General features: G+C 38.5%; 1 protein-coding gene across 4 annotated transcripts in view; it reads right to left on the minus strand.

Annotated features, from left to right (window-relative positions):
• PKHD1 (PKHD1 ciliary IPT domain containing fibrocystin/polyductin) overlaps positions 1–25092 on the minus strand; it is a 457981-nt gene that overhangs the window by 101770 nt on the left and 331119 nt on the right. For all 4 annotated transcript variants that reach the window (XM_037054718.1, XM_037054725.1, XM_037054714.1 and 1 more), the window contains 3 exons: positions 21134–22012; positions 20326–20494; positions 18138–18295 (listed from right to left, as the gene is read on the minus strand). In XM_037054718.1, the coding sequence (XP_036910613.1) occupies positions 18138–18295; positions 20326–20494; positions 21134–22012 (1206 nt within the window). The remainder of the gene's footprint in view (positions 1–18137; positions 18296–20325; positions 20495–21133; positions 22013–25092) is intronic.

Consider the following 25092-nt stretch of genomic DNA (forward strand, 5'->3'; position numbering starts at 1 on the left):
AGTCTGGTCTGATATGGAAGCTGTTATCTCCTTCTGTCAAAATGCCACCCATCCAGTCCACTCAGAGCACTATTTATGAATTTGCAAGTGAATATTTTATATCACTTAGGGAGGAATCCTTTTTACTCCAGGACCTCCATGGTACCAGTTGCAATAGTAAATTCTGAATATGTTTTCAAGAATATGTAAATTCTGAATATGTTTTCATTCTTGATCAAGAATAACTTAGGTGATTCAGGATATTTTTTACTTTCCTTTCTCCTTCTTTCATCTCAAGAGGAGAACAGGGGAAGAAAATGCCCTAAATAACCAAATCTGGATTAATCTCAGAATCTTGGAATTACCAAGTGTCTTAGTCTGAATAATGGCTGTCAGGAGCCTATGTCAGTCATTACCAGAATCTGGGTGTGTTTCCTTGTACAGCCAAAGGAAAGATGGAATTAAGAATAAAGAGGCAGGGCCTTGGCTGGTGTAGCTCAGTGGAATGAGCACGGGCCTGTGAAGCAAAGGGACGCCCGTTCGATTCCCAGTCAGTGCACATGCCTGGGTTGCAGGCCAGGTCCCCAGTAGGGGGCATATGAGAGGCAACCACACATTGATGTTTCTCTCCCACTCTTTCTCCTTCCCTTCCTCTCGCTCTAAAAAAATTAATAAATAAAATATTTTTTAAAAAAAGAATAAAGAGGTAGGGAAAGTATCTGGGATTATCTGCGTGGACTCTAAATATCATCGCCACTGTCCTCATGAGAAGGAGGATGAGGAAGGTTTGACTACAGAGAGGACAAGGCCCTGTGACCATGTCGACAGAGATTAAAATGATGCAGTGATCACGCAAACAGCAAGAGGCAAACGGATCGCAAAACATTCCCATCACCTACTGAAGGAAATTAAGATAACCCTCAGCTATGAGGGTGTAGGGAGAAGGGGGTCAGAGAGAAGAAATGCTGAGAGCACCTCTCATGCCCTGTGACTCAGTACTTCTTGGTCGGGACCTTTTGTTACAGAGAAGTTACACAGGCCCAGGGAGAAGGGTGAGTGGTTCAAAACTAGTCAGCTCCCAGGAAATAGAAGGTGTTCCTGCCGCAGGAGGGAAAGAGCCCTCCCCAGGCCTACGAAGGTACTTAACCTGTTCACATGGTGGCTTCCCCAGCAGTGGTTATTCGGAACCAGTGTGGAGGATGTGTGCCTATGCATCTAGAATGGACACCTGGACCTTTTTTAAACAAAACTAAATAATCACTCCTTGTTTAGAAGCTTTCTGTTTCTGTAGCTATTTTCATGTCTGTGGTAAAGGGAAATCCAGATAAAGGCTCAGTAACTGAAACCTTGCCTCTGTTTTCGAAGCAATGCAAGTCAGCATGTCCTTCAGAGGCATTTCTCACCACATACTCCATCCTGCACATATTGTATTTGGAAGGAAGAAGGGAGAGAATAGGGAGAGGAAAAATACAAAGAAAAAGAAGGAAAACAAAACAGGAGCATGGGGGCGAGAAAGTCCCAGAAAGAAAGAAAGACACCATCAGTGCCTGTGTGTGACTCTGTTTCATATGGAATTAATGGTGGTTTAATGGGGTATGAAAGGGTGTTTTAGTGGAAACAACGAGGAACAATTGTCTAGCTCACGTTTCATTTCACAGGTCATTATTGCATTAAGAAGTAAATCGACCAAGTCCGGTAAATAACAGTCTGCGTATTGCCAAGAGCTTCCAACCAACAATTTTAGCCATCACTAACTAATATCTCTGTCATTTTAACCCTTGCAGGGTAGTGCTAGGGGGCTAAACAATTACCGTCTTCACCCAGCTTTAGCAGGTGAGCATAACTCATTGCCCCTCTGGTCCCTTCTTTTGCAAAACCCGGGAGGCCATATTTTAGCATCGTTGTTTTGTTGATGAGCTAGCCTGAGCCCACTGCCACTCTGGTGGCCTTGAAAAACAATCCCCATTTTAGACTGCAGGCGTCTTTAAACAGACTGCTTCCTCTGCAAAATTAATTGCTGCACAATGCAGTGTTCCCTCATCTAAGCTTTTGCAAGCTCATACTCAGTTACTTGGGCAGGCCAGAGACGTGTCTGAGGGGCTGGGGAAAATGTGCTGCTTTCCTTTAGTACAGAAGTTCACATTGGTGTCACTGAGCATCATCAGACCCTGGACAACCAGCAGTTTCTAAGGCCTAACTTCTGTTTCACTGAACTCAAGGGCAATTGGTGAGTGAGGCAAACACTGGCTGCATTTAGAAGCAATAGCATAGTAAATAAATCTATCAAAGACACTGCATAGGACACAATTATCTTTAAAATACAGGGGGGGAGGCAAAAAGAAGTTTACAGGTATAAGTACCAGAAACACAGTTTATTCTTGTATTATTATTTACCAATTATTGTAAGCATCCATATGAAGAAGTGTAAAACGACTTTTGTCTCATCCTGTATATGTAGTAAAATGCATATTTAATGGGATATCAAAATATTTTCTTGTTTCAACTTGTCACAAAAACGAGACCAAAATCAGGTTAAGAATTATAATGGTACATAATCATACCAAATAAACTTGGTTAGACTGATAATTTTCCATCAAAACCTGATGTTCAGCTTGCAGAACAGATATGGAATCTACAACATTTCTACAGTAATTCTGAAACAAGATATACTAGGTCTAGCTTTTTTCCTGAGAGAAGAAATCTTTCAGCGATAGCATCAGTATTCCAATTTAACACCCCTCACCTCATATTCCTTTACTTTCTTCAGCTAAAACTAAGGCCTTACAAAGGACCATGGTGGCCTGAATAACAACCTCCCAAAGATGTTCATTCTCTAATTCTGAACATGTAAATACGGCAAAGGGACTTTGCAGATGTGATCAAGGTTACAGGTCTTAAAAGTGGGAAGATTATCTGGATTGGCCCAATGTAATATTATAAACCTTTAAAAGTAAAGAACTTTTTTTGAATGAAATCAGAAAGATGTTGCGAAAGAGAAGGCAGAAACATGAGAGGAACACAATCTACTGCTGCTGGCTTTGAAGATGAAAGGGCCATGGATCAGGAGATACAGACAGCCCGAGAAGCTGAGCGTGACCCTATGCTTACAGCAAGCAAGGAAGTGGGCCCTCACTCCCACAATCCCAAGGAACTGAGTTCAGGGAAAAACTAAGAGAGAATGGGAGTGGACTCATCTCTGAAGACTCCAGGAAAGAACACAGTCCTGCCAACACCCTAATGTTGGTCTTGAGAGACCCAAAGCAGAATGATCAGCCACGTGGACTAGACTTCTCATCTGCAGAACTGTGAGATATAATACATGGACTGTTTTAAGGTTATTTTTTAATTTTAGTTGGTATACAATCTTTTTATTCCTATTTGCCTTTTTAAAAATAATTTTTATTTTTTATTGTTGTTCAAGTATGATTGTTTCCATTTTCCCCTGACTACTCCCCAAAAACCCAGCCATCCCCACTTCCCACCCTTGATCCTACCCTTCTTTGGTTTTTTTGTCCATGTGTCCTTTATAGATGTTCTTGAAACAACTCCCCCCCCATGCCCCACCACTCCTCTGGTTATGGTGAGTTTGTTCTTACTAAAGAACAAACCATTATATCCTCCCACCACTCCTCTGGTTATCGTGAGTTTGTTCTTACTAAATTTGTTACGGCAGCAACAGAAGATTAGTGTAAGAACCAGCTAAGATTTGATGCTCAAATATTCAAGTCATTACCCCAGCCAGAGCCATGATAGGTAGGGGCAATGGACTAGTGGTCACCAGTATTTTACTCAGTGCTTATCCTGAGCCAGGCATGGAGCTTAGTATTTTTTATGCACTATGTCTTTTATAGCTCCAGCCTCTGCTCCTTTGCCTCTAATGAGCTTATGCAGAGAGAGAGCATACAGCCTACATGAACGGACAGGCTGCTTTCCACATGGGTGAGGCTCAAGGAAAGACGATCTGACCAGCATCGCCCAGAAGGGAAGAGGTTATTACGCTTAGTCACATAAAAAAGTCAGCTTTGATTCCCTTTCTCCATGGCAATTACTTTCAGCAACTTGTATTCAATTTTTATTAATATTTCTCCTGTGAGGGAGCTATTAAGCAAATTGGAATTGGGTCCTACAGGGAGTCCCTAATTCTGTAGTGGAAAGATTGGCTTCCGGGTCTAGGAATTATTTTTTTTTTCTTCTTTCTCCGTTTTCTTCACATGTTTTACATAATAACCAACTCATTTTTCAGGATTCCCATTGTTACGTGAATGAGTTTTACTATCATTATTCTTATTAAAATAATAAGTAATACATATACATGATTTTTAAAAATGGTAACTTCCCAGTGGTACTGAAGATCAGGATGGCAGACCTTTCTGCTTCATTGTGTGTGTTTTGCCACTTCATTTACTCATTCAACAAAAAGCTTGAGGAAAATTTCTTAATAGTAAAGTTGCTGAGTCAGAAGTATAGGCTTTTAGATGGTTGCCAGATTTCAAGAGGCTTCATCAGGCGGCATTTGAAAAGTGGGTCTGAGAATCGTTTCCCACACTTCCCCTCATCCTGAGATTACCATACTTTTTAGTCCTTGCCAAAATAATTGGGAAAATTATTAATAATTCTATTAATATGCTATTAATAATTCTTTTTCACTAGCAGTGGTCATCATTGTCTTTGTAGTAGTGGTAGACACTTTTGTTTGAGCTTGTCTCTCTTAATCTTCACAACAATCATGTGAGTATATAATATTAATGTCTTTGCTTTCTAAATGAGGCTCAGAGGAGATAAAAACTTCCCCAGAGCTGTACCTCTAGAAAGAAGACACAGTCTAGGCAGCTTGACTCAGTATAAGAGCTCAAACTTGTGCTGTGGTTATGAGAGAAAATGGCATATGTGCATATTTACTAAAATTGTTTTTATTTTGTGTGAAATGCATTTTAGAACCCTTTAAATATTTTTCAATTGGTTTGTTCCTTTTTGTTCTTAGGTATTAGTAAGAATATCCTTTGTAGATTATGGAAATTCATCCTTTTTCATATGAGTTATGAGATCTTTTGAGTTTTTTAGTTTAGTTTTTAATCATCTTTGAGGAAAATTTGAATTCTTTTTTTTTTTTAAAGATTTTATTTATTTATTTATTTTTAGAGGGGAAGGAAAGAGGGAGAGAAACATCAATGTATGGTTGCCTTTTGTGCGTCCCCTGCTGGTAGTTAGCCTGCAAGGAACCGGCCTGCAACCCAAGCATGTGCCCTGACTGGGAATCGAACCACGATCGTCTGGTTCGCAGGCCTGTGCTCAATCCACTGAGCTACGCCAGCCAGGGCTGAATTCTTATAGTTAGATTTTTTAAACCTTTGCATATGTTTTCTAGATTTTGATTTATGCTAGAAAAGATCTCCACTACTCTAAGAGCATGTCACCTCATTAATATTTTCTAATAATTCTAAGGATTCATTTTTTTCACCCTTAATCTATATTGAATTTATTTTTGAAAAGAGAAAGATATAAATTTCTAATTTTTTTCCCTAAGTCTTGAATCAAATGCTTCAACATCATTAATTCAATAACTTCTATTTTCCCATGATTTAAAATGTCATCTTTGTGCCCTGGCTGGTGTGGCTCACTGGATTGAGTACCACCAGCCTGTGGAGCAAGAGGTCATTGGTTTGATTCCCACTCAGGGCACATGCCTGAGTTGCAGATTAGGTCCCCAGTAGGGAGCACGTGAAAGACAGCCACACATTCATGTTTCTCTCCCTCTCTTTCTTAGTTCCTTCTCTTCTAAAAAATGAATAAATAAAATGTTTTAAAAAATAAAATGTTGTAGTTGTTATAAACTAAGTTTTCAAATACATTTAGATCTATTTCTGACCTTTAAAAATAGTTTGTTCCTTCTGTATATCTATTTCTAGTATATTTTTAATGACTGCATTAAAACTGTCAAAAATCGCATTAGTTTTTACAGCTAGTGCACATGCAAATATATGGCGGTAAAACTGAAAACTGATTCAAACAATCCATAAAATTAAAGTGAAAAGACTTCAATCATGAACTTGTTTATTATCTGTTGGTAACACACAAGCATTTTATTTATTGGTGGGCTGCTTAACTACTGCCTTTATTAAAATGTACACACACAGTGTGCCCACACAAAAATGTAAAAAAAATTAAACAACACCCATCTGTCTTAGGTACAAAATAAGCTGAAGTTTGATCTTCTGCTATCTCTTTTAATACCATTTACCAAAAGAATGAAAGCAGCAGTGTAAGATTCCTCTATCATTGAAATTTGCAGAACAGTAACACTGCTTATTACTCAATGAAATCTTAAAAATAATACAGGGGGGAATGAAAAACATGAAAAAGAAGAAAAAAGAAAGAGCCACTATAATATCAGGGCAAAAAGGAAAGTGATTTCATTTGGTTACAGGTGCTCAAAAATAGCCTCTCTGTGCAACAGTGACATTACCGTTTCTCATACAACAGAGCACAGAAATGCGAATAGACTTCTCAGTGCAGGATCATGAACTTGAGTAGTCAAATTGAAGTCTCAAAAAAACCTTGATTGATGCTCTGTGTGGAGGACCAGGTATTTACACAGAAGCTCCTGCTAAAGGCAGATAATCCAGGACTAGGCAAGCTTCTTTCCTTTACTGATCTATATGCCCAGAACCAATTAGGTGATGTTTGGAATGGTTTCTAATTTTGAGGTTAGTGTCTAATCCTAGAAATCCAAGAGGCATCTGATGACCTATAAAATGAAATTTAACAGGGATGAATAGAGTCTACTACGTAGGTTAAAACAATCAGCCCTGGCTGGTATAGCTCAGTGGATTGAGCACAGGCCTGCGAACCAGATGATCGTGGTTGGATTCCCAGTCAGGGCATATACCTGGGTTGCAGGCCAGTTCCCAGCAGGGGACCCATGAGAGGCAACCATACATTGATGTTTCTCTTCCTCTCTCCTTCCCTTCCCCTCTAAAGATAAAGAAATAAAATCTTAAAAACAAAACAATCAATCCACTTTAGTATTTGTCACTCCAGAACATGGGAAGAAAGATACACATATGCTATTCATATCTACATGTAGCTATTTTGCCCATGAAATGTGAGTAGAGCAACTTAGATACTAAATTATACATTGTATATATTTTTATTAATTATAATTTAAAGTACAAAAGTGATTAGTTTTTGCAAATATTTAGTTATATTTAAAACAACTTGTATATTTGAATGTAATTTTTCAATTGTAAAGTTTATGAAATATAGATACAGATCAAATATTTCTGATGAAAATGCAGTTTCCAAATTGAAATGTGCTGTAACTACAAAACACAAACAAAATTTTAGACATAATATAAACAGAATATCTCAATAATTTTATTAGATTAATCTTAAAATTATAATATTTCAAGCATTGAATTAAAGTTTATTATCAATTTAATTTCACTTGTTTCCTTTTACCTTTTTTAACCCATCCACTAGAAAGTTGAATTTACACCTTTGTCTTGCACTACTATTATTTCCATCAGACAATGCTATTCTGGTTAGGTAAATGATCTGGTTTCCATATTTTGCAAAAATTGACAAGCTGAAGAACATCAAAAAGAAGCCAGTTTAGAAAGTAAAGGCTCAAAAAACAATCTGTCATATATTGACTCACAGATAAAATTTAGAATGCTTGAGAGAGGCATACTAGATTATTTAAAGATCATTGTTTTACCATTTTTGATTATATAAAAGGCTATCATAAGGAAACAATTAGACTTATAATTTGTCACATCAGAAGGAAATCTAGGTCACTGGGTAGAAATCATAGAAAGAAAATCCTCACAAGTAAAATTATTCAAAGTATATTAGGAAGCCACTTACTGGGAAAAGTAAAGGTAGAAGAACAGACTGACTCTCAAGGAACCATCCAAATTAAAGATGCTATGATCTTATTTTTTTTTTCAACTGGCATTTATTCCTAAAAACTAAAAAATTAATTTGAGGCAATATTTCCCAAAATGTATTCTGAAAAATACATTAATTCCAAGGGACACTAATGTGTATTATGAACAAGCATTTTCTAGTTAAAAAGCTTGAGAAGTATTAAATAACACAAATATAAACATTATTTTAAAAATTTAACTGCAAGATTTATCAGAACATTTAATCCTTTAATATTTTAATGCACATGATGAATCTCCAAAATGGCAACAGTTTTCTAAATTTATTTGGTCATGAACCACATTTATCACAATCTCCTGAGATTAGTGAATAGGGAAGATTCTTTGAAAATCCTACAAAAATTATTCATTAAGTAAATCTATAAAATTTACTTTCTGAAACAGTTGGCTGGCAAACCATATTTAAATTTTTTTTTATCTATGTGTGGTTGCCTCTCATGAGTTCCCTGCTGGGAACTGGCCTGCAACCCAGGCATGTGCCCTGACTGGGAATCGAACCACAATTGTTTGGTTCGCAGGCCACCACTCAATCCACTGAGCTACACCAGACAGGGCCATATTTAAATTTTTGATCTTTTCATTCATTTATTTACTCACTCATTCACTTATTCCCTCATTCAACAAACATTTACTAAGCATACATTATGCTCCAGGGATTATGCTAAAAATTCAAATATTTTTGTCTTCATGGAATGCACAATTTGATGAGAAGGCAGGCTTGTAAAGTGAAGTCAGTAGAGCCTGAAATAGATTATAATGGATTTGAGTAACAGGTACAAGGGCGTAAAGAAGCAGAGACCCAACTACACACGGAAGCCAGGAAGTACTCCTCAGGGGGGCTTTTCCACTGCAATGCAGAGGACAGCCCTGTATCTGCTGCTTCTAAACATAACTTATTTCCTTTTTTCTTTCATATATGCCTTTTAAAGCTTTAACCAATGGACTAGGCTTACGGCAAATCCCATGTCCTTCCTGGAGTCTGTCTGCATAAGGCCTGTCCAGAAAATATCCAACCATCCTTAATATAATCAGAACAGTTGGCACTACACCAATGAAACCTGGCAGCCAAAAAGAGTGGACTGGAATGTGCATGTGTGAACAAATATGACCTCACTGTACTAGTCAGTGGGAGCAGTAGACACCATTGAGTGAGCATGTGTACTGTGTGGCCTATCACATTAAAAATGACTGAGAAAGTAAAGCGACGAATCTGCATCAAATTTTGCACTACACTTAAATTTTCCTCTGCAGAAACTATTCAGGTGATCCAGAAGGCCACAGCTATGAGCAACTGGTGATTGGCAGCTTCATCACAAGAGTGTGCCTGCCCATGTATCATGTCTCGTGCAGTTTTTGGTGAAACATCAAATCACCCAGGTGACTCAGCCCCTCTACAGCCCAGATTTGGCACCCTGCAACTTCTGGCTTTTCCCAAAACTAAAATAACATTTGGAAGGGAAGAGATTTCAGGCCGTTAGTGAGATTCAGGAAAATACGATGGGGCAGCTGATAGTGATTGGGAGAACTGTGTGAGGTCCCACGGCGCCTAGCTTGGAAGGGAACTGAGGAGTCATTGTCTCATGTACAATGTTTCTTGTGTCTTGTTTCTTCTTCAATAAATGCCTCTATTTTTCATATTGCATGGCTGGATACCTTTTGGACAGATCATGTATCTCCAACTCTGCATGATTCACCATTGTACTTCGTGCCGATTTTATACCAATTGCTCTTCTTCACCCCGTAGCCTGGCCCTCCTGCCCCCATGTATGAGGACAGGAATGATCTGTTATCTCCCTCAGCGTCTCTCCCAGGATTCCCCAACAGTACATAGTGCTTTGCTCTCACTGCACGTTTAGTAAACACATGTCTAAATAAGAAAACAAAAACAAAAAAATCCCTACATGAACTCACTGGGGAAAAGGGAAACTACTAAAAATGACCATAATGAATATTCGGCTTCATGACCGAAGCTCACACTCCTCTATTGTCAGCACACAACCTCCAGCGGTCAACGTGGGCAAAACGCTTTTCTTGGACATGACAGAGGTTGGTCTGTACCTGAAAAGTGGTTCATATAGGGCTTTTTACGGTTGCAACTACATTGCCTTTCAAAAATATTATAGTAATTTAGTTATTTTTTAACCAAAAAATCTGTTTGCTAGCATGTAAAATGGAAATATGCGAGTCAGCCAGTTAAATATACCTGGGTGTAGCACCCCGCTGCGTGACTCAGGCCACGTGATCTAGAAGTGGTTACCAGCCCAGACTTTGGAATTAGACAAATACAGATACAAATCTTGGTTCTGCACGTTCTAGCGGTGGGACCATGAAAAACGAGTTAGCTTTTCTAAATCCCTACTCTTCTAAGTGCTGAATGGGCATAACAATCCCTACATGTGAAGGTTGTTGAAAGGATAAATGGGAATGTCTATAAACCACTTACCATAATGCCTGGCACATGGAATATGCTAGATAAATGGTAACTGTTATTGTTGCTGGTGGGGGGATAACTGCTTTGTTCTGTGTAGACAGAACTTACTGTGTGAGAACAGCTGATAGATCTAAGAGAGCTCATGCTAGAGAATAATAGAAAAAAAAAGGAAGAAAAACTGGAAGGAGGCTGCGGTGTGCAGCATAGCATGGTGTTAAAAACACAGGTTCAGTCCTGAATCACCTGTTCATTCGCTGTCTGACATGGGTAAGTTACCTAATGTCTCTACCTCAGTTTCCACATGTCTATCTCATAAGGTATATCCTGTCGACAGCATTGAATTAGATGAGATAATTCATCTGAAGGTCTCAGCACAATCAGAAACATGACTATACTTAACACGTATTAACTGTTAATGGAAGATCTGAGGAGCAAAACAATTGCAAGGATAAAATGCCTGCACTGAATCCCATGGATCATATGCCTTTTCACACCATCCTTTAAAAATCACACGTAAAAAATCATTCCAATGCAAAGAATGGACTATTTCAAAATGCAATTAAAAACTGTTATGTCGTTCACTGCCTGGAGACCAGGAAAGTCATGGGGGGTGAGAGAACGAGGTGAAGGAAAGGTGATCTTTGGGTCTTACGAAGTGTCACCGAGAGCTTTATTCTCCTCTGCTTGGGATAAGAATCCCTGCAGCCACATATTCCAAAGATTCTAATATTTTCTGAGACTCCACTGTGCCTTTATATTTTAATACCCTGACATCTGGAATCCTAAAAGTCTAATGTTTAACCATAAATATCTGCTGAGATTAAAGAGCTATATACGAAGTTTCAATCTTTGGGGCCTGTAATTGCTTGGGAAAGGAGAATGGTATTTCCCCCTCCAGCTAGAAGAAAAAGACTGCTCTGCAAGCACAGATATTTGCAGACAAATTTTCTGACAACTGTTTCCTCTCTCCATTCTGTCCTCTCATTTTTCCCTCCCTTCTCCCATTTTATAATACCCTCTTGCTGTCATTCCCAGGACAAATGGGAAGAAAGAGAAGACTAGAAAACTTAAAGGAAGGACACATTTCAACTTCTAGCAACAGAGTTGAGAAAATGCTAGCCACTCTCTCTAAAGCCACTGAGCCTGCATCTCCACGTTACTGGCGCTTTCCCATTACTCAGTTAGAAACCACTTCATCACTCTGTGAGCTGACAGTCAAATGCCAGCTTTATTTTCTTTTTTATCTACCTAATCTTTTATTTTTGATTTGAAGCCAGTCACTTTTAAGGTCTCCACAATGGTTTATAACTTACTTTCTCGATAGGCGTCTAAGAAGTAACAAAATTTGAAAAATGTTTCTTACCCTCTCGTGGTAAAGAATGAGAAACTCTCACCTTCCCTGGAGGTGACTTAGGTCAGAAATCCTGATTAGACCCCAGCACTTTTCTGGGAATAAGGTCAAGAAAAGTGTGGGAAAAGCTTATCATGAATTTAGGGTTTTAATATAATGATTCAACATAGAATTTAAAAAATAAACTTAGCATTGCACCCATTTTTAGCCAGCGATGTATTATAAAAGTGACATTTCTGAGGTCACTCAACTCACTTCAATACAGGAGAAATATCTACATTTTTTTACAAGTTTGATATATTCTTATGTCGAAAGCCTTAATTCAGATTGTAAATACTTCTGTATTTTTTTTTTTTTTTAGTGAATGTTCTTTTCCCTTTCGGAAATAGATCCAGTGTGTATATAAGCAAGTGTGTTTATGTCTGTTGGTATTTGGCACAGAACGCGATTCTTGGTTTTTCATGAGAAATTCAAACTGCCCACTTTTTAAGTTAAAAGTATTAATTGTCTTCTTCACATCCTGCCTACTTACTTCAAAGGAAGCATACAACTCTCTAGCAGTGATTCCCCAACCTAAGCACAGCAGGATCACTCGGGGAGGCTGTGTGTGCGCATGTGTGTTTAAGCCCAAAGGCTCTGGCCTCATAAACACCTATGGACTCGAAATCCCCTCAACAAAAAAATGGATGTTTAACGTCCTAGATGATTCAGATGATAAAGCAGCTTTGGAGCCACTGCCCTAAGCATATCACAGGCATGCCCTAAACTGGAGAAGGTTTGGCAGGAGAACAGGGGGTTTTTGTTTTGTTTTGCTTGTTTGTTTTAAACTTTCCAGTCCTTTGAGGACCCATAGTTTTAGAAATACAGTGTAACTTACCAGACAATTAGACACACAAAATAAAAGCCCAAGTTTTATTTATTAGATTCAACAGAACTAAAATTACTCTGTCAGATTGTTATGTTTCTAAATGATAAATTTCTGTAATTATCTCACTGTGGAGAGTTCGTGGGCCAGCACAGAATGACTCAAGAGAGAGTGCATTTCTTGCCCCACCCCCAACTTCAGCTTCCTAATTGCACTGCCTGCTCTCAGCCTTGCTCCCACCAACTATCTGTTCACTAGATAGCAGCTTGTATGATCTTCCCAGAGAGTGAATAAAATCCTATACCACCCTTCTTAAAACCCTCCAACATCATCTTATTAAATTAACCTGGCCTATAAAGAAGATGACTCTTGGCTAGCTCCAACTATCCCCCTTTCATTCACTACATACCAGTGGCGCTGACCTCCTTTCCACCCACCCCTCAGACACATCGAGGCCATTCATGTATTAGAACCACTGCTCTGGCTGGCCCTTCTCCCCGAAGGCTCCTCCTTCTGCTCAGAGCAGTGTGACTCCCCGCTCCTCACTCAGGTCTCATTGGAAATGTAACTAATCCAAATAGCAGCTTCCTCACACACACGCACACACACAAACACACATCCCTCAAACTACCTCTCTAGCCCAAAATCCTATTTTACTTTTTAATAACCCTCATCTCTAGTGCAATATTTTTACTTATTTATTCATATATTTCCACTGGAACGTAAGTTTGATAAAAGCAGGAACATTATCTTTTTCACAACGATACTCCTATCCCTAGGAAGGTGCTGGTGGAGTAGAGAGTAGGTGGTCAAAATGCATGTTCCAAATGAATGAAAATGCCAGCGTCAGTGCTTAGCCCACTAAAGGTGCTCAGTGCATGCCAGTTTCCACTTCATCTCCCTCAACTGTCTTCTTCACATCGGAGAAATTGTAATCTGTCATTGAAACTAAAGCTCTGACTTTTTTCAGTCCTCTCCCAACAACACCAGTGCTCCACATGTAGGAACTGGTCTGAGAGGTGATGCCATGCACTTCGCNAGAGAGTAGGTGGTCAAAATGCATGTTCCAAATGAATGAAAATGCCAGCGTCAGTGCTTAGCCCACTAAAGGTGCTCAGTGCATGCCAGTTTCCACTTCATCTCCCTCAACTGTCTTCTTCACATCGGAGAAATTGTAATCTGTCATTGAAACTAAAGCTCTGACTTTTTTCAGTCCTCTCCCAACAACACCAGTGCTCCACACTGGTGCACTTCGCACCCAGCACAAACAGGAAGTAAATAAGAAACAGAGTGTGAAGCTTTGATATCTACCTAGTCTTACTTAAATGGGATGTTCATTTCAAGACTTTGTTATTCTGCATGATTTTGGATTTTCAGATTATCAAATACCTCTGTAATCAAAATAAATTTTTTCCAGAATAAAATGCAAATAGTTCTTAGAGGATCTCCTTCTAGGGATTAGTTGCTTTGTACTCTATTGTCACGCATGCTTCAAAGTTGGCTGCCAATGCCAATTTACAGATAAGTACAAAACAAAATTAACAGCTCACTTTTCCCCTGGCAACACACACTGCATTGCACAGATAAAAAACCCACTGGCACAGTATTTTTCATAGCTGATCCACATGGATAATTTTTGCTCCGAATGCTGGAGTATATGACAATATGTGGGCATCTATAGATATGTGTCTGTGTGGATAATTTTGCATATGAACTTCTATTTGCAAATAAAATCTTTTTTTCAAGTTAAAACTAAACATCAAAGATGATAGATTTCAAACTCTCAATAAAATCAAGAAAGGATATAAGGGTGTGTTAGACTTAACGCCATTTGGAATAAATGTGGGAGTTGGTTCCAGTAGTCTTCATTTTCATCTTTGCTGCACTGTTCTCACTGCTTTATAGAAGATCATAGATTCTTGTTTTGAAGACAGAAAATACGAAATAGACATTCATTCTCCCAAGATTAAATTTGTACTTTTCCTATTCACCAAATTGTGAACAGGAACTGGAAAGTAAAATAGAAGAGAATGGTCTAATAAATATTCAGACTTGAATTTGGGAAGGAGGGGCCTGCTCGTATTTGGAAGTCAAAGGAAACACTGCAGTCCTGTTAGCACCCAGAAGGCACCATTTACTATGTGCTGTCTCCTACATTGCAAGAGGACACAGACTGTATTTTTAGTGCAGTAAACTGCAGATCCTACTGTGGGAATTCTAGAGGTTAGTACAGCAACCTCATTTAAAATCTTATAAAGCTATAAGACATCAGAAGTTTAAGACAGTCAGCTATACCTGCCTATATACATTCAGCCACTCAACATACATGCTCCTGCTTGTCCACACAGTGATAGTAAATGGCATATAATTATATAATACCTACTGGAGTTTGATCATCATTGGATCAGGTTTCAGATCCAAGACAGAGAGAGAAGAAAATGAAATATACAGCATTGCAACCAGGAGCAAGAAAATGTTTGTGCCTAAATAGTGTGCTTATGACACAAGGTAAACAACCACCTAAAAGATCATCAAAAGAACATTAGTATTAACACATGGAGGATTTGACAGACGTTTTAGAGCTCCTGTTTGTAACAGACATTTCAGAGCCACACCGTATGTTTCTGGCACTCACCTTCACAAACAAAAGACTGCTACTACAGAAACCCATGGTTCCCTTTTGAGAAAGGTTTTCCTCTCACTGTGGGAAAAAGCACAGTTGGCCTATGTTTAGGAAAAGCCAAAGGGCTAGAGAGGTAATGTCCTCAGTAGCATCTCTCAATAAGAGATGAATAGGGATTTGATAAAAATACCTCTTCTTGACCCAGCTGGGATAATTTTGGGTCACGTTCCACGGTCGCCTGGAGTTCCCCACCTGAGCTCTACATACTTGAGCTCCAGCTGTCTACAGTGGTGACACTGTCACCAGTTTGGTGACACACCCTTTAATGGCCTCATTGCTTTCTCTGTCTCATTTTCTCCCCTTTTCTGCTTTCCTGAGTTCATCCTCCCACCCCCCATAAACTATGTGAATTCTAAGCTTTGTGTCAGAGTCTGCTTCTGGGGCAACCCAAATTAAGACACTATCTTTAGTCATTATTCTTATTTGAAACGTATTTTTCATTAAATACTCTGTAATAATATATCCCTTGATATTGATTTCACAGAAATGGGTTGCTTACCAAAACCCACAACTTTAGAAGACCCTCACAATTATCGTGTACTTATTTTAAAGTGTAAGGCTGTTTTCTCAATAGCAGAACACTTGTAACAGTGGGATGATTCTTAAAACCAATAGAACAACTAACTACAGAAAGCTATTTGAATAGAACTAGTGATAAATGGGAGACTAGCTGCCTATCATTTTTAAAAAATTTACTATTCTGCATCTATTTTCTCATGTAGGCATTTCTATGGATTTCATTCTTCTATGCAAAAAGTATTTGCTGGTTATAGTCAACATATCAAAATGAGTATTTACTCAGCATGTTTCATGCACTCAGACTTTTGGAAACCTATACTGTAGCCCCCACAGTTTGTCACTCTGTTACATAAGCCTTCGACCTATGAAAAAAAATTGAGAGAAATGTTTTAAAAAGTGTTGAAGCATGAAATTTTATGGTAATTAAAAGACTTATGTAAAACTCCTTTAAATGACAAATGCTATAAAGAAGTAGCAGTTCAAATGGAAGAAAGGTGAAAACAATAAAGAGATACCTGGTATCTTCCTGGTTCTAGGATTTTGTATCACAAATTAACTGTTAAACCAGTGGCCTGAAGGCCTCAGTTTCTTCTGTATGTTTTGAATGGTTTGCAGAAAACAGCATCAAAGGTCTCCTCAATTATCAGTAATACATTCACTTGATCACTTCATCAACTAATATTTCATGCTCATCCCCCAAATATATAACTATGAATGGGATAAAATCTTTGCCCTCATCACACTTGTACTCGAAAATGGCTAGCAGTAAGTCCACAAGTAAGCAAGTACATTTATAATATAATTCCAAGTAATGGAACTGGGACAAAAATAAGCAGATAGGGTAAAGTATAATGGAGGACCATTTATCTTAGATAGGACGGTCAGGGACGGCTTCTCTGAGGAGTTATCATTTGAACAGAAAGCACTGCGCCTGCAAACAAGTGAGAAGAGGATATTTCTGGCAGGAGAAATAGCCAATGCCAAGGCCTTGACGTAGGGATAAGTTTATCATGTTAAAGAAAAATGAGACAATGATGAGTAAATAAAAGGGATACTATATAATATGAAGTGAGCAGGAACCAGATGCTACACAACTTGTAGTTTGGATTTCACGCTGCTGCAGCAGGGTGGGGTGCAGATAGAAAGCCACTGGAAAGCTAAAAAGATCATTCTGGCTATCATTGAAAAAACAGGCTATCGGGTACAGGAGCATTAAGGGAACAAACAGAATACCACTACCTTGTCAGGTAGGAGATGATGATGGTTAGCAGTGGAAGAATTTAGGTTACAGAAAGAATAAATAATTATTTCTAGATATTTTACTTAAATAACCTCATAAATGATGGAACCAATTACTGAGGTAGAGTCAGATAGGGAAGAAGCAAGTTATAGATGGGGGCAGAGATGAAGGATCCCATTTGGGGTCATGTTAAGTCTGAAATGCCAGTTATACTCCCCAATGGAATGAACTGAATATACCAGACCAAAGTTCAGGGTCAAGTCTGGGCTGGAGATATAAGTTGGAAGTTGGCAGCATTGAATGGTATTTTAACCTTGAACTTGGAAGCAAGACTAGGAAGAGAAAAGCAAATCTGAGGACATAGTCCTGAAACACAAACAAATATTGAAAAAGGAAAGAAGACTAGGAGAGAAGTCTGAAGAATCAACCACTGAAATAGGAAAAATCCCTAGGGCAAATGCTTTAGATTTACCTGCAGCAGCCTCTACCTGAACTCAAACAAAAACCCAGAGTCTCATTGTTTGTAGAAGTAAGAGGACAATAATCTCCTGGGGTGCAGCTATAAAAACTGATAGCTAAACTGGTTGTGTTTGTATAAGCAAGAAGAAGAAGGAATTTTTATCACAGCTCCTTCCTAACCTCCCAGCATCAATTACAAAACGAAAAGGAAGGCACACAGCATGCCAGCTACTCCACCAGCCTCTCCAGATTGAAAGCCCGTAAGTCCTGCTGGAAGAGAAAGGTAGAGTTGGAAAACAGAGGAGCTGGCTCTATGGCTGACATTGTGAAACACTTTGCACTAATGCGGCTTCAGGCCCAGTGACCAAGCCACTGAGAGTACTTCTCTCCTCACCTGTGCACAGAACTAGTATTGAGAATCTGCACCTTTGACATAGACACAGCAATCTCAAGGAGGCCCCAACTCTTCATCAGGAGGTCACATCTCTTCATCACTCAACATTCCCGTGATGCAGGTGAATTGAGCAAAATATAAGCATGGGCTCCAACTCTGGAATTCAGTTCCTCTCCAAGATGTTTTCTTCTCACTAGACAACACAACCAAACCAGCTCCTTCACACACATGCTCCATTTACCGGAGGCATCCAGTCCGGTTATAACCAACCTGTGTTGAAGAAGGATCCAGTCCATTCTGCCTCAGTTTTAGGAAATACAGAAACTGGTGGAGGTAGACCCAGGGCTCTCCCATCCAGATCCTTAAAGAGATATTTTCTTGGACTTTCACAGTCTGCTTCAGGGCAGCCCAGTGTCCCTAAATCTTTCCTGTAGAGATAGACAGAAAGCAACTCTCATTGTATGATAAGCAATAAAGAAGAAAACATACTGGTATTACCAATCTGATGAAAAATAAATTCAACAGGACTCTGTTATTAATAATGTGTTACATACTTGTAGATATTAAATAAAACTTTATAGAAAATGTCATTTTCCTGTTATATGATCAAGAAGAAAAACATTACTGCTACCTGAATTCTCTGGACATATAATCTTTACATAGATTGCTAATCTTCTAAGTAGTAAGATGCAATAAACTGCTCCTAACTCTCATATCTACTGAAAATAATGTAATCATCTCTTTATGGAACTTTGGAGCCTTGCAGTATTTAAAGATTATCATTATAAATGTCTATTATATTCGCTCTATATGCAAACAAGGTAAAATTAGATATTCTCATTTAACAAATATCTTTTGAAAAACTACTCTACACTGGTTGGGGAGAATAGTGATAAAAAATACAGACACAGTCCCCACACTTTCAGAATTTAGAGTCAGGTGGGACATATAGACAAATAATAGGCCATTATAACACTGAATTATGGAGAATTATGAATTTATGTCCAATGCTTTCGGGTATTATTAGTAATAATGTTAAATATTTATTGCATGCCAACCATGTGTTAGGTACTAATAGTACAAAGAATCAGATGTGTTCAGCTGGGTCAGAGTCAACACAAACCAGACAAGAGCAGCCAGCAGCTCTGTTCCAGGTGCCCAGATGAAGTTATAAAACTATCACCCGTCTCAGCTTTCTCACAAGATAGTATCTATGAAGTCCAGCCTCCAAGAGTAGACAGAAAATCTACAGAGATCTTCCAGGCCCACATCCAGGCCAGCCAAGGTGTCATGCAGCCCCTTGGGAAAGAAGACACCTCTGTGTGCCGTGAATACATCAGAAACTGCTACCTGTGAAGGGAGAGTGGGCCCGTGGTGGCCCTGAGGGGGACCAACGAAGTTGGTATTCTGCTGTCGTAACCTGCTTTGCTCATTTTAATTTCCTGTCAGTCCTTTATCCTTTACATCTGAAGGCTTTTGGGTTTTTTTTCTAATTATAAATCATAGGTAGTAAAGAAATGACTGACTAAAAAAAAGAATCAGATGCTAGTATCATTTAGCTTTATAACTATTTCATCCTATAGGTAATATATGAACATAAGGAAAATTGGACAGCAGAAGAAAGAGAGTAGAACAACCCAAATTGCATACTTGATAATGTTTAGGTACAAAAGTGGCTTAGGAATGGGTGTCTTAAAGAGGCAGATTTGGGGGCAAAAACATAAACTTGCCAAGTGGGATCATTTTTCTTCATTCATTTCTTGCAACTAAAGGAGTTTTCCTTAATGTTGTGAGGAAGAAAATGTAACCCATTTCCCTTACTGTTGATTTTCCCACTCCTTTGTACACCAAAAATAATGCTGTATCTAGTTTTCGGACACTTGAATAAAACTCCCAGATCCCATGTTCAAGAATAATAGTTACACCTGATCTGAGCACCCATATCTGTCTGAGCCACACGGTTCAGTTCAGAGACTCCTGACATGGTCTCCTTCTCCCCATGAGTCCCTGCACAAGGGCTCCTAAGCTTCCTTCTGAAGACTAGTGACACTATACTCTATAGAATATTAAAAAATTAAGCTAAAATTTTTCTAGTGATTGAAAACATTCTATAGAACTATTTCTAGTAAAGACAAAATGATAAAAGAATACCAGTAAAAATTGCACTGCATCATTTCTGCTCCTTCTGTTAGCCAAAGAAAGTCATGTGGCAGAGCCGAGATTTAAGAGAGAGAAATAGCCTCAGCCTCTTAGCGAGAGTGATCACAAAAATCATACATCAAAGCACACGGGCACAGAAGTAAAGAATGGGGGCATTCAATTAATCTAACATATCTTTCCAGAAGGACTTATTTCTATTTCCACTGATGATTTTATTCTTTTTAAAACACATTTAAGGATTTGAAGAATTGCCAAATACTTCATAGACGTGGCTTGGTATAAATTTTTAAACTGGTACCTGGTTTGTAAAGGAGAGAAGTAGAACTTGTTTTTATCTTTGATCTTTAGCATTTTGGTCCTCTCTGCTGTGATGGAATGAATGACTCCACTGCCCTCTGCATTGGGCAGAATGCAGACATCCAGGTCACCATCATAGCAACTCTTCACAAAACTAGAAAAGGTGACATCTGAAAAAAAAATGTAAGATATTATATCGTATAAACTACCGTCCACAATTATAAACTACACAACTAAAATATTTTTGCTACTATATGCCCAAGAGTTTACATAAACATTGACTTAACTGTGTGTAATTCTTCAAGACATGACTTACTGTTTGCAAAATACAAGAAAGAGGATTTCAACATATTAATGCCTTAAGAGCAATATCTTTCATGGCAGGTTTGATCAAAATCCATAGGGAATAACTAAAATATCACCAAAGAGATCTAAGAGAAGGTAGTGGTATGACTTCGACTTTAATCCTGGCTACCAACTAGTAAACAACCTTGGTAGGACACAATTTCTGTATCCATCTTTTTTCCTTTGTATAACAGAAAAAATAACTCCTAACTAAAAGAAATGTTATATAACCAAATGAAATGCTATAAAAACTCTTCAACATGTATAAAGCAGTAATCTTTTAAAGGAATCAATCACTCATTGACATTGTAAATTATCATTGTGGTTATCAATACCTGGTAGGTGGTCAATTGTACAAGTGCTAGACTACCCTACAACCTCTTGTTGACAATTTCAGGATGCTATCAAAATTTTATGCACAGATATACAAAATTACATTGTTTGGATATGCCCAAGCATCCTACCTTGAAGTTTTGTGATTCCTGAAATTGAATGACCATTTCTCACTTTGTGCCATGGTTCCTGAGGCCACTGATTCGGTTCTGAGGTGAAGACAGGCCACAGAAGGCCAACTCGACCCCCTCTTGGGTTGGAAGGAGCTCGGTCTGCTAATGTCAAGTTGTCAGAGGAAGGCTTAACCCTGTCCTGAATGCAGTCAAAAGAGGAGCTAGTGGCCACAATGACTGAACTCCTAAACATGATCTGCACATTTTCGATGGAATGCTGTGAAACAGAAGACACATACACTGTCACCAGAAGACCAATAGTGTTGTCCACCAGAGTGATGTTCTCTATATCCACGCCGTTCTCCACATGCAGCAAGGCACCATAGTCAAAGTTCTTGAAGGCCAAAAAGCCAGAGACATAAGTACAGTTGCCGAGTTCGCTTTCCTTATAGAGATGAACACCATGAAGACTTGAGTGGGCCACGTTGTCAGACCAAAGAGCTTCAAGAGAGGAACACCTCTGGCCTTGGATGTGAAAGCCAAGTCTCTCTGATCCTGCCACAACATTACCATGAAGGCTGATGTCCTTTGCTTTGTTCACTTTGATTCCTGCCACCCAAACGGTGGAGCACACTGACTGTGTCGTCAGAACCACAAGGTTGTTAGAGGCAGAATAGGCTGAACCCTCCAAATCAATGCCATGGCCAACTGTGCTAAACACTATATTGTCATTCAAAATGATCCCATGACTGGCAACTGCATGAATGCCCCCACCGCAGCTTTGGTGCAGACTAGAAGATATTATCCAGGATCCCGATGACACATTAGTGAATTCAATGGATGAAAATGATGGTGACCCAAAGTTCTGAATTTCTACATTTAAAAGTTGAAGGATTCCTGTAAACAAAATGCATATGGTCAGGTATGTTTTTCTTCTCCACAAAAGGCAGACAGATGGTGCACTGATTGGCATCAGAATATGCAAATTTTTCATTAAAATGTAATCTTTTATTCTTAGCATTAGCACAATATTTCATGCCAGTGAGTCTCACTAACAAAATATGAATTTTTAATATATGACATTAATGCCTAGAAAAGTTTCATGTGAGATATGAAGGGTCTGGACACAGGATGGGGAAAGAGAAAGCTAGAGAAAGCAGATGGACACTGGAGATGGGCACACCAAGCTTAATGTCCCATGCATCTACCTGCAGGGCTGGGTCAAGGACCTGGGTCAGAATGAAGGGACTGTGGATTCCTGGGCACTCACCTCACAGTCCTGCCTCCCCCCTTGTTTCTCAGTGACCCCACGTGAAAAGGTCAGAGCCACCCACAAAGATATTGTACGAAAAAATATAACAGCCAACTCTGTAAAACATTTTAAACATTTCTTAAGAGTATGACATAAGTGAAAAATTTGACATTTGATACCTGCTTCTTCATTAAGACATGATAGAGGAAAGAATACATTTATAAAATTATTTTAAGAGTCTATAAAACTGCATTTTTATCTTAGCCACACTATATTCTCTTCTTTGTAATAATTAAANGTTTCATGTGAGATCTGAAGGGTCTGGACACAGGATGGGGAAAGAGAAAGCTAGAGAAAGTAGATGGACGCTGGAGATGGGCACACCAAGCCTAATGGCCCATGCATCTACCTGCAGGGCTGGGTCAAGGACCTGGGTCAGAATGAAGGGACTGTGGATTCCTGGGCACTCACCTCACAGTCCTGCCTCCCCCCTTGTTTCTCAGTGACCCCACGTGAAAAGGTCAGAGCCACCCACAAAGATATTGTACGAAAAAATATAACAGCCAACTCCGTAAAACATTTTAAACATTTCTTAAGAGTATGACATAAGTGAAAAATTTGACATTTGATACATGCTTCTTCATTAAGACATGATAGAGGAAAGATTACATTTATAAAATTATTTTAAGAGTCTATAAAACTGTATTTTCATCTTTGCCACACTATATTCTCTTTTTCGTAATAATTAAATTTTTGGCATCTTTTATATCAGGAGAGGTTACTGAATTATTTAGTCTTCCTAACAATTTTATTTGGACTATTATAAGTAAATATTATTAAAACAATATAAAGTAAATATATAGATTGATTTTAAAATACAATGAGCACTAATATGTCAGTGTATACTCTTGGTAAAATAGTAACATGATTATCAGAAAAACTGAGGTAAACTGGAAACTATAATATGTAACTGTCATATAGCACTGATTATGTATCAGGCACTGTTCTATTACATATACACAGGGGTGGGCAAAAGTAGACTTACAGTTGTCCATATGGAAAATACAATAATTCATAAATAATAATATAAAAATAAACTGTTTCACATACTCACAATTGTAAACCTACTTCTGTCAAATTACTTATATATATAAAAGTTTATATATATATTACATATATACATAAGATATATATATATATATATACACATAACAAATTACATATATATATAAGTTTCCTGACATCAGACATAACATGCTACAGGAAAATAAGAATAAAAATTCAGGAAAAGGTAAAAGTCAAGTAGTCATTAAATCATCTACAGTTTCAAAGCAGAGGAAACTTCACAATTTATGTTTAATATATTTATATGTGTTTCTATATACCCTAGGCATATCACAATTTAGATATATATGGTACATAATATATATCATATAGGGATATAACCTCTTTAAACTTTCCCGAAAGTGCTCTGAGGTAAGTACAGCCATTATCCCAGTTTTACAGATAAGAAAACTGAGAGAGGGAAAGGTAAGTAACACACTAGGACTTGAATGTAGGCATGCAGATGGAGAGGCTGTACTACTGACCCCACGCAAACACACAGGGAAGAGTGGGAACTTTATCAAAAGAGGAACTTTATATTGAGAGTGAGGTGACTGGGCTGCAGCTACATGCCAGTATCAGTCATACGCCCTTAGCTGGGTTAGTCAGCATCTTGGCCCCTCACTTTAAAAAATACATACTTTAAACGGTACTGCCAAAAGTAAACTAACACCTTATTTCTCTCATTAAAATTGTAGGGACCCATAGTGTTTCAGTAATAGTATTTAAAGGTCGGAGGGAGTCCAGCCTAAACTTTTCACGTTCCCCACCGCCGTTCACAGACAAGAGACTAGAGCCCTTGCAGATGAGCTGCCAGGAAAAACCAAGCCACTGTGAGTAGGAGGGATGAGTGTCTTTCTTCATGTCAAACAGACAGTAGGATTCCAGCACATCTAAATCCTCACATGACACTGACTGAGAAGACACTGCTAGATGGCAGGGACATAGTCAAGGAATGATAAAACCCCCAGAAGCCATTTGCTTGGTGCTATCACTTTGGATGTCATGTAGTGTCCCTCAGCAATAACACAGAGCTGAAAGGGCTGTCCGACCTGTCTCCACCTAGAGCTTCGGCACGAAGGACACCAAAGGCAGTGTGGGCCCACACATAACTACCTCGCTTTGCAGAAGGGAAGGTGGCTCAAGAATCTCAGTCAAAACAATGAAAATTTATTCCTCAGCCAAAATAATATCCATATTATTTTAATTAGGGTTTTTATTTTCATATTTGTCTAGTTATAATTGATAGTTTTATATAAGACTGAAAACTAATTAATAGTACATACATAAAGTGTCTTATGCATTTAGAGAACCAAGCAATGGTTCTGTTCATGAGTATTTTTCTACTTTTTCCTTTTGAAAATCACAATTCGGAGGACAAGTTGCTGGATATGGCTGGTCAGAAGGAGGAAACTGACAAAGATCTCCAATTTAAAAGCAAGACCACTGAGTTCTGGCCTGCTTTTCTGCCCTGTAACCATGGAACATCCGTAGCTGGCCCTCCTGACGTACACCTGCAGATCTCACCACATCCAGGCTCTGCAGGATGTTACAGCAAAATGGAAAGGGTCATTTGTTTTAAAACATACATTTAACACATTGAATCCTGATAAAAATCTAT

The sequence above is a fragment of the Sturnira hondurensis genome, unplaced genomic scaffold (assembly GCF_014824575.4).
Source record: "Sturnira hondurensis isolate 20B ecotype Veracruz unplaced genomic scaffold, ASM1482457v3 Scaffold0000880, whole genome shotgun sequence".
NCBI lineage: Eukaryota > Metazoa > Chordata > Mammalia > Chiroptera > Phyllostomidae > Sturnira > Sturnira hondurensis.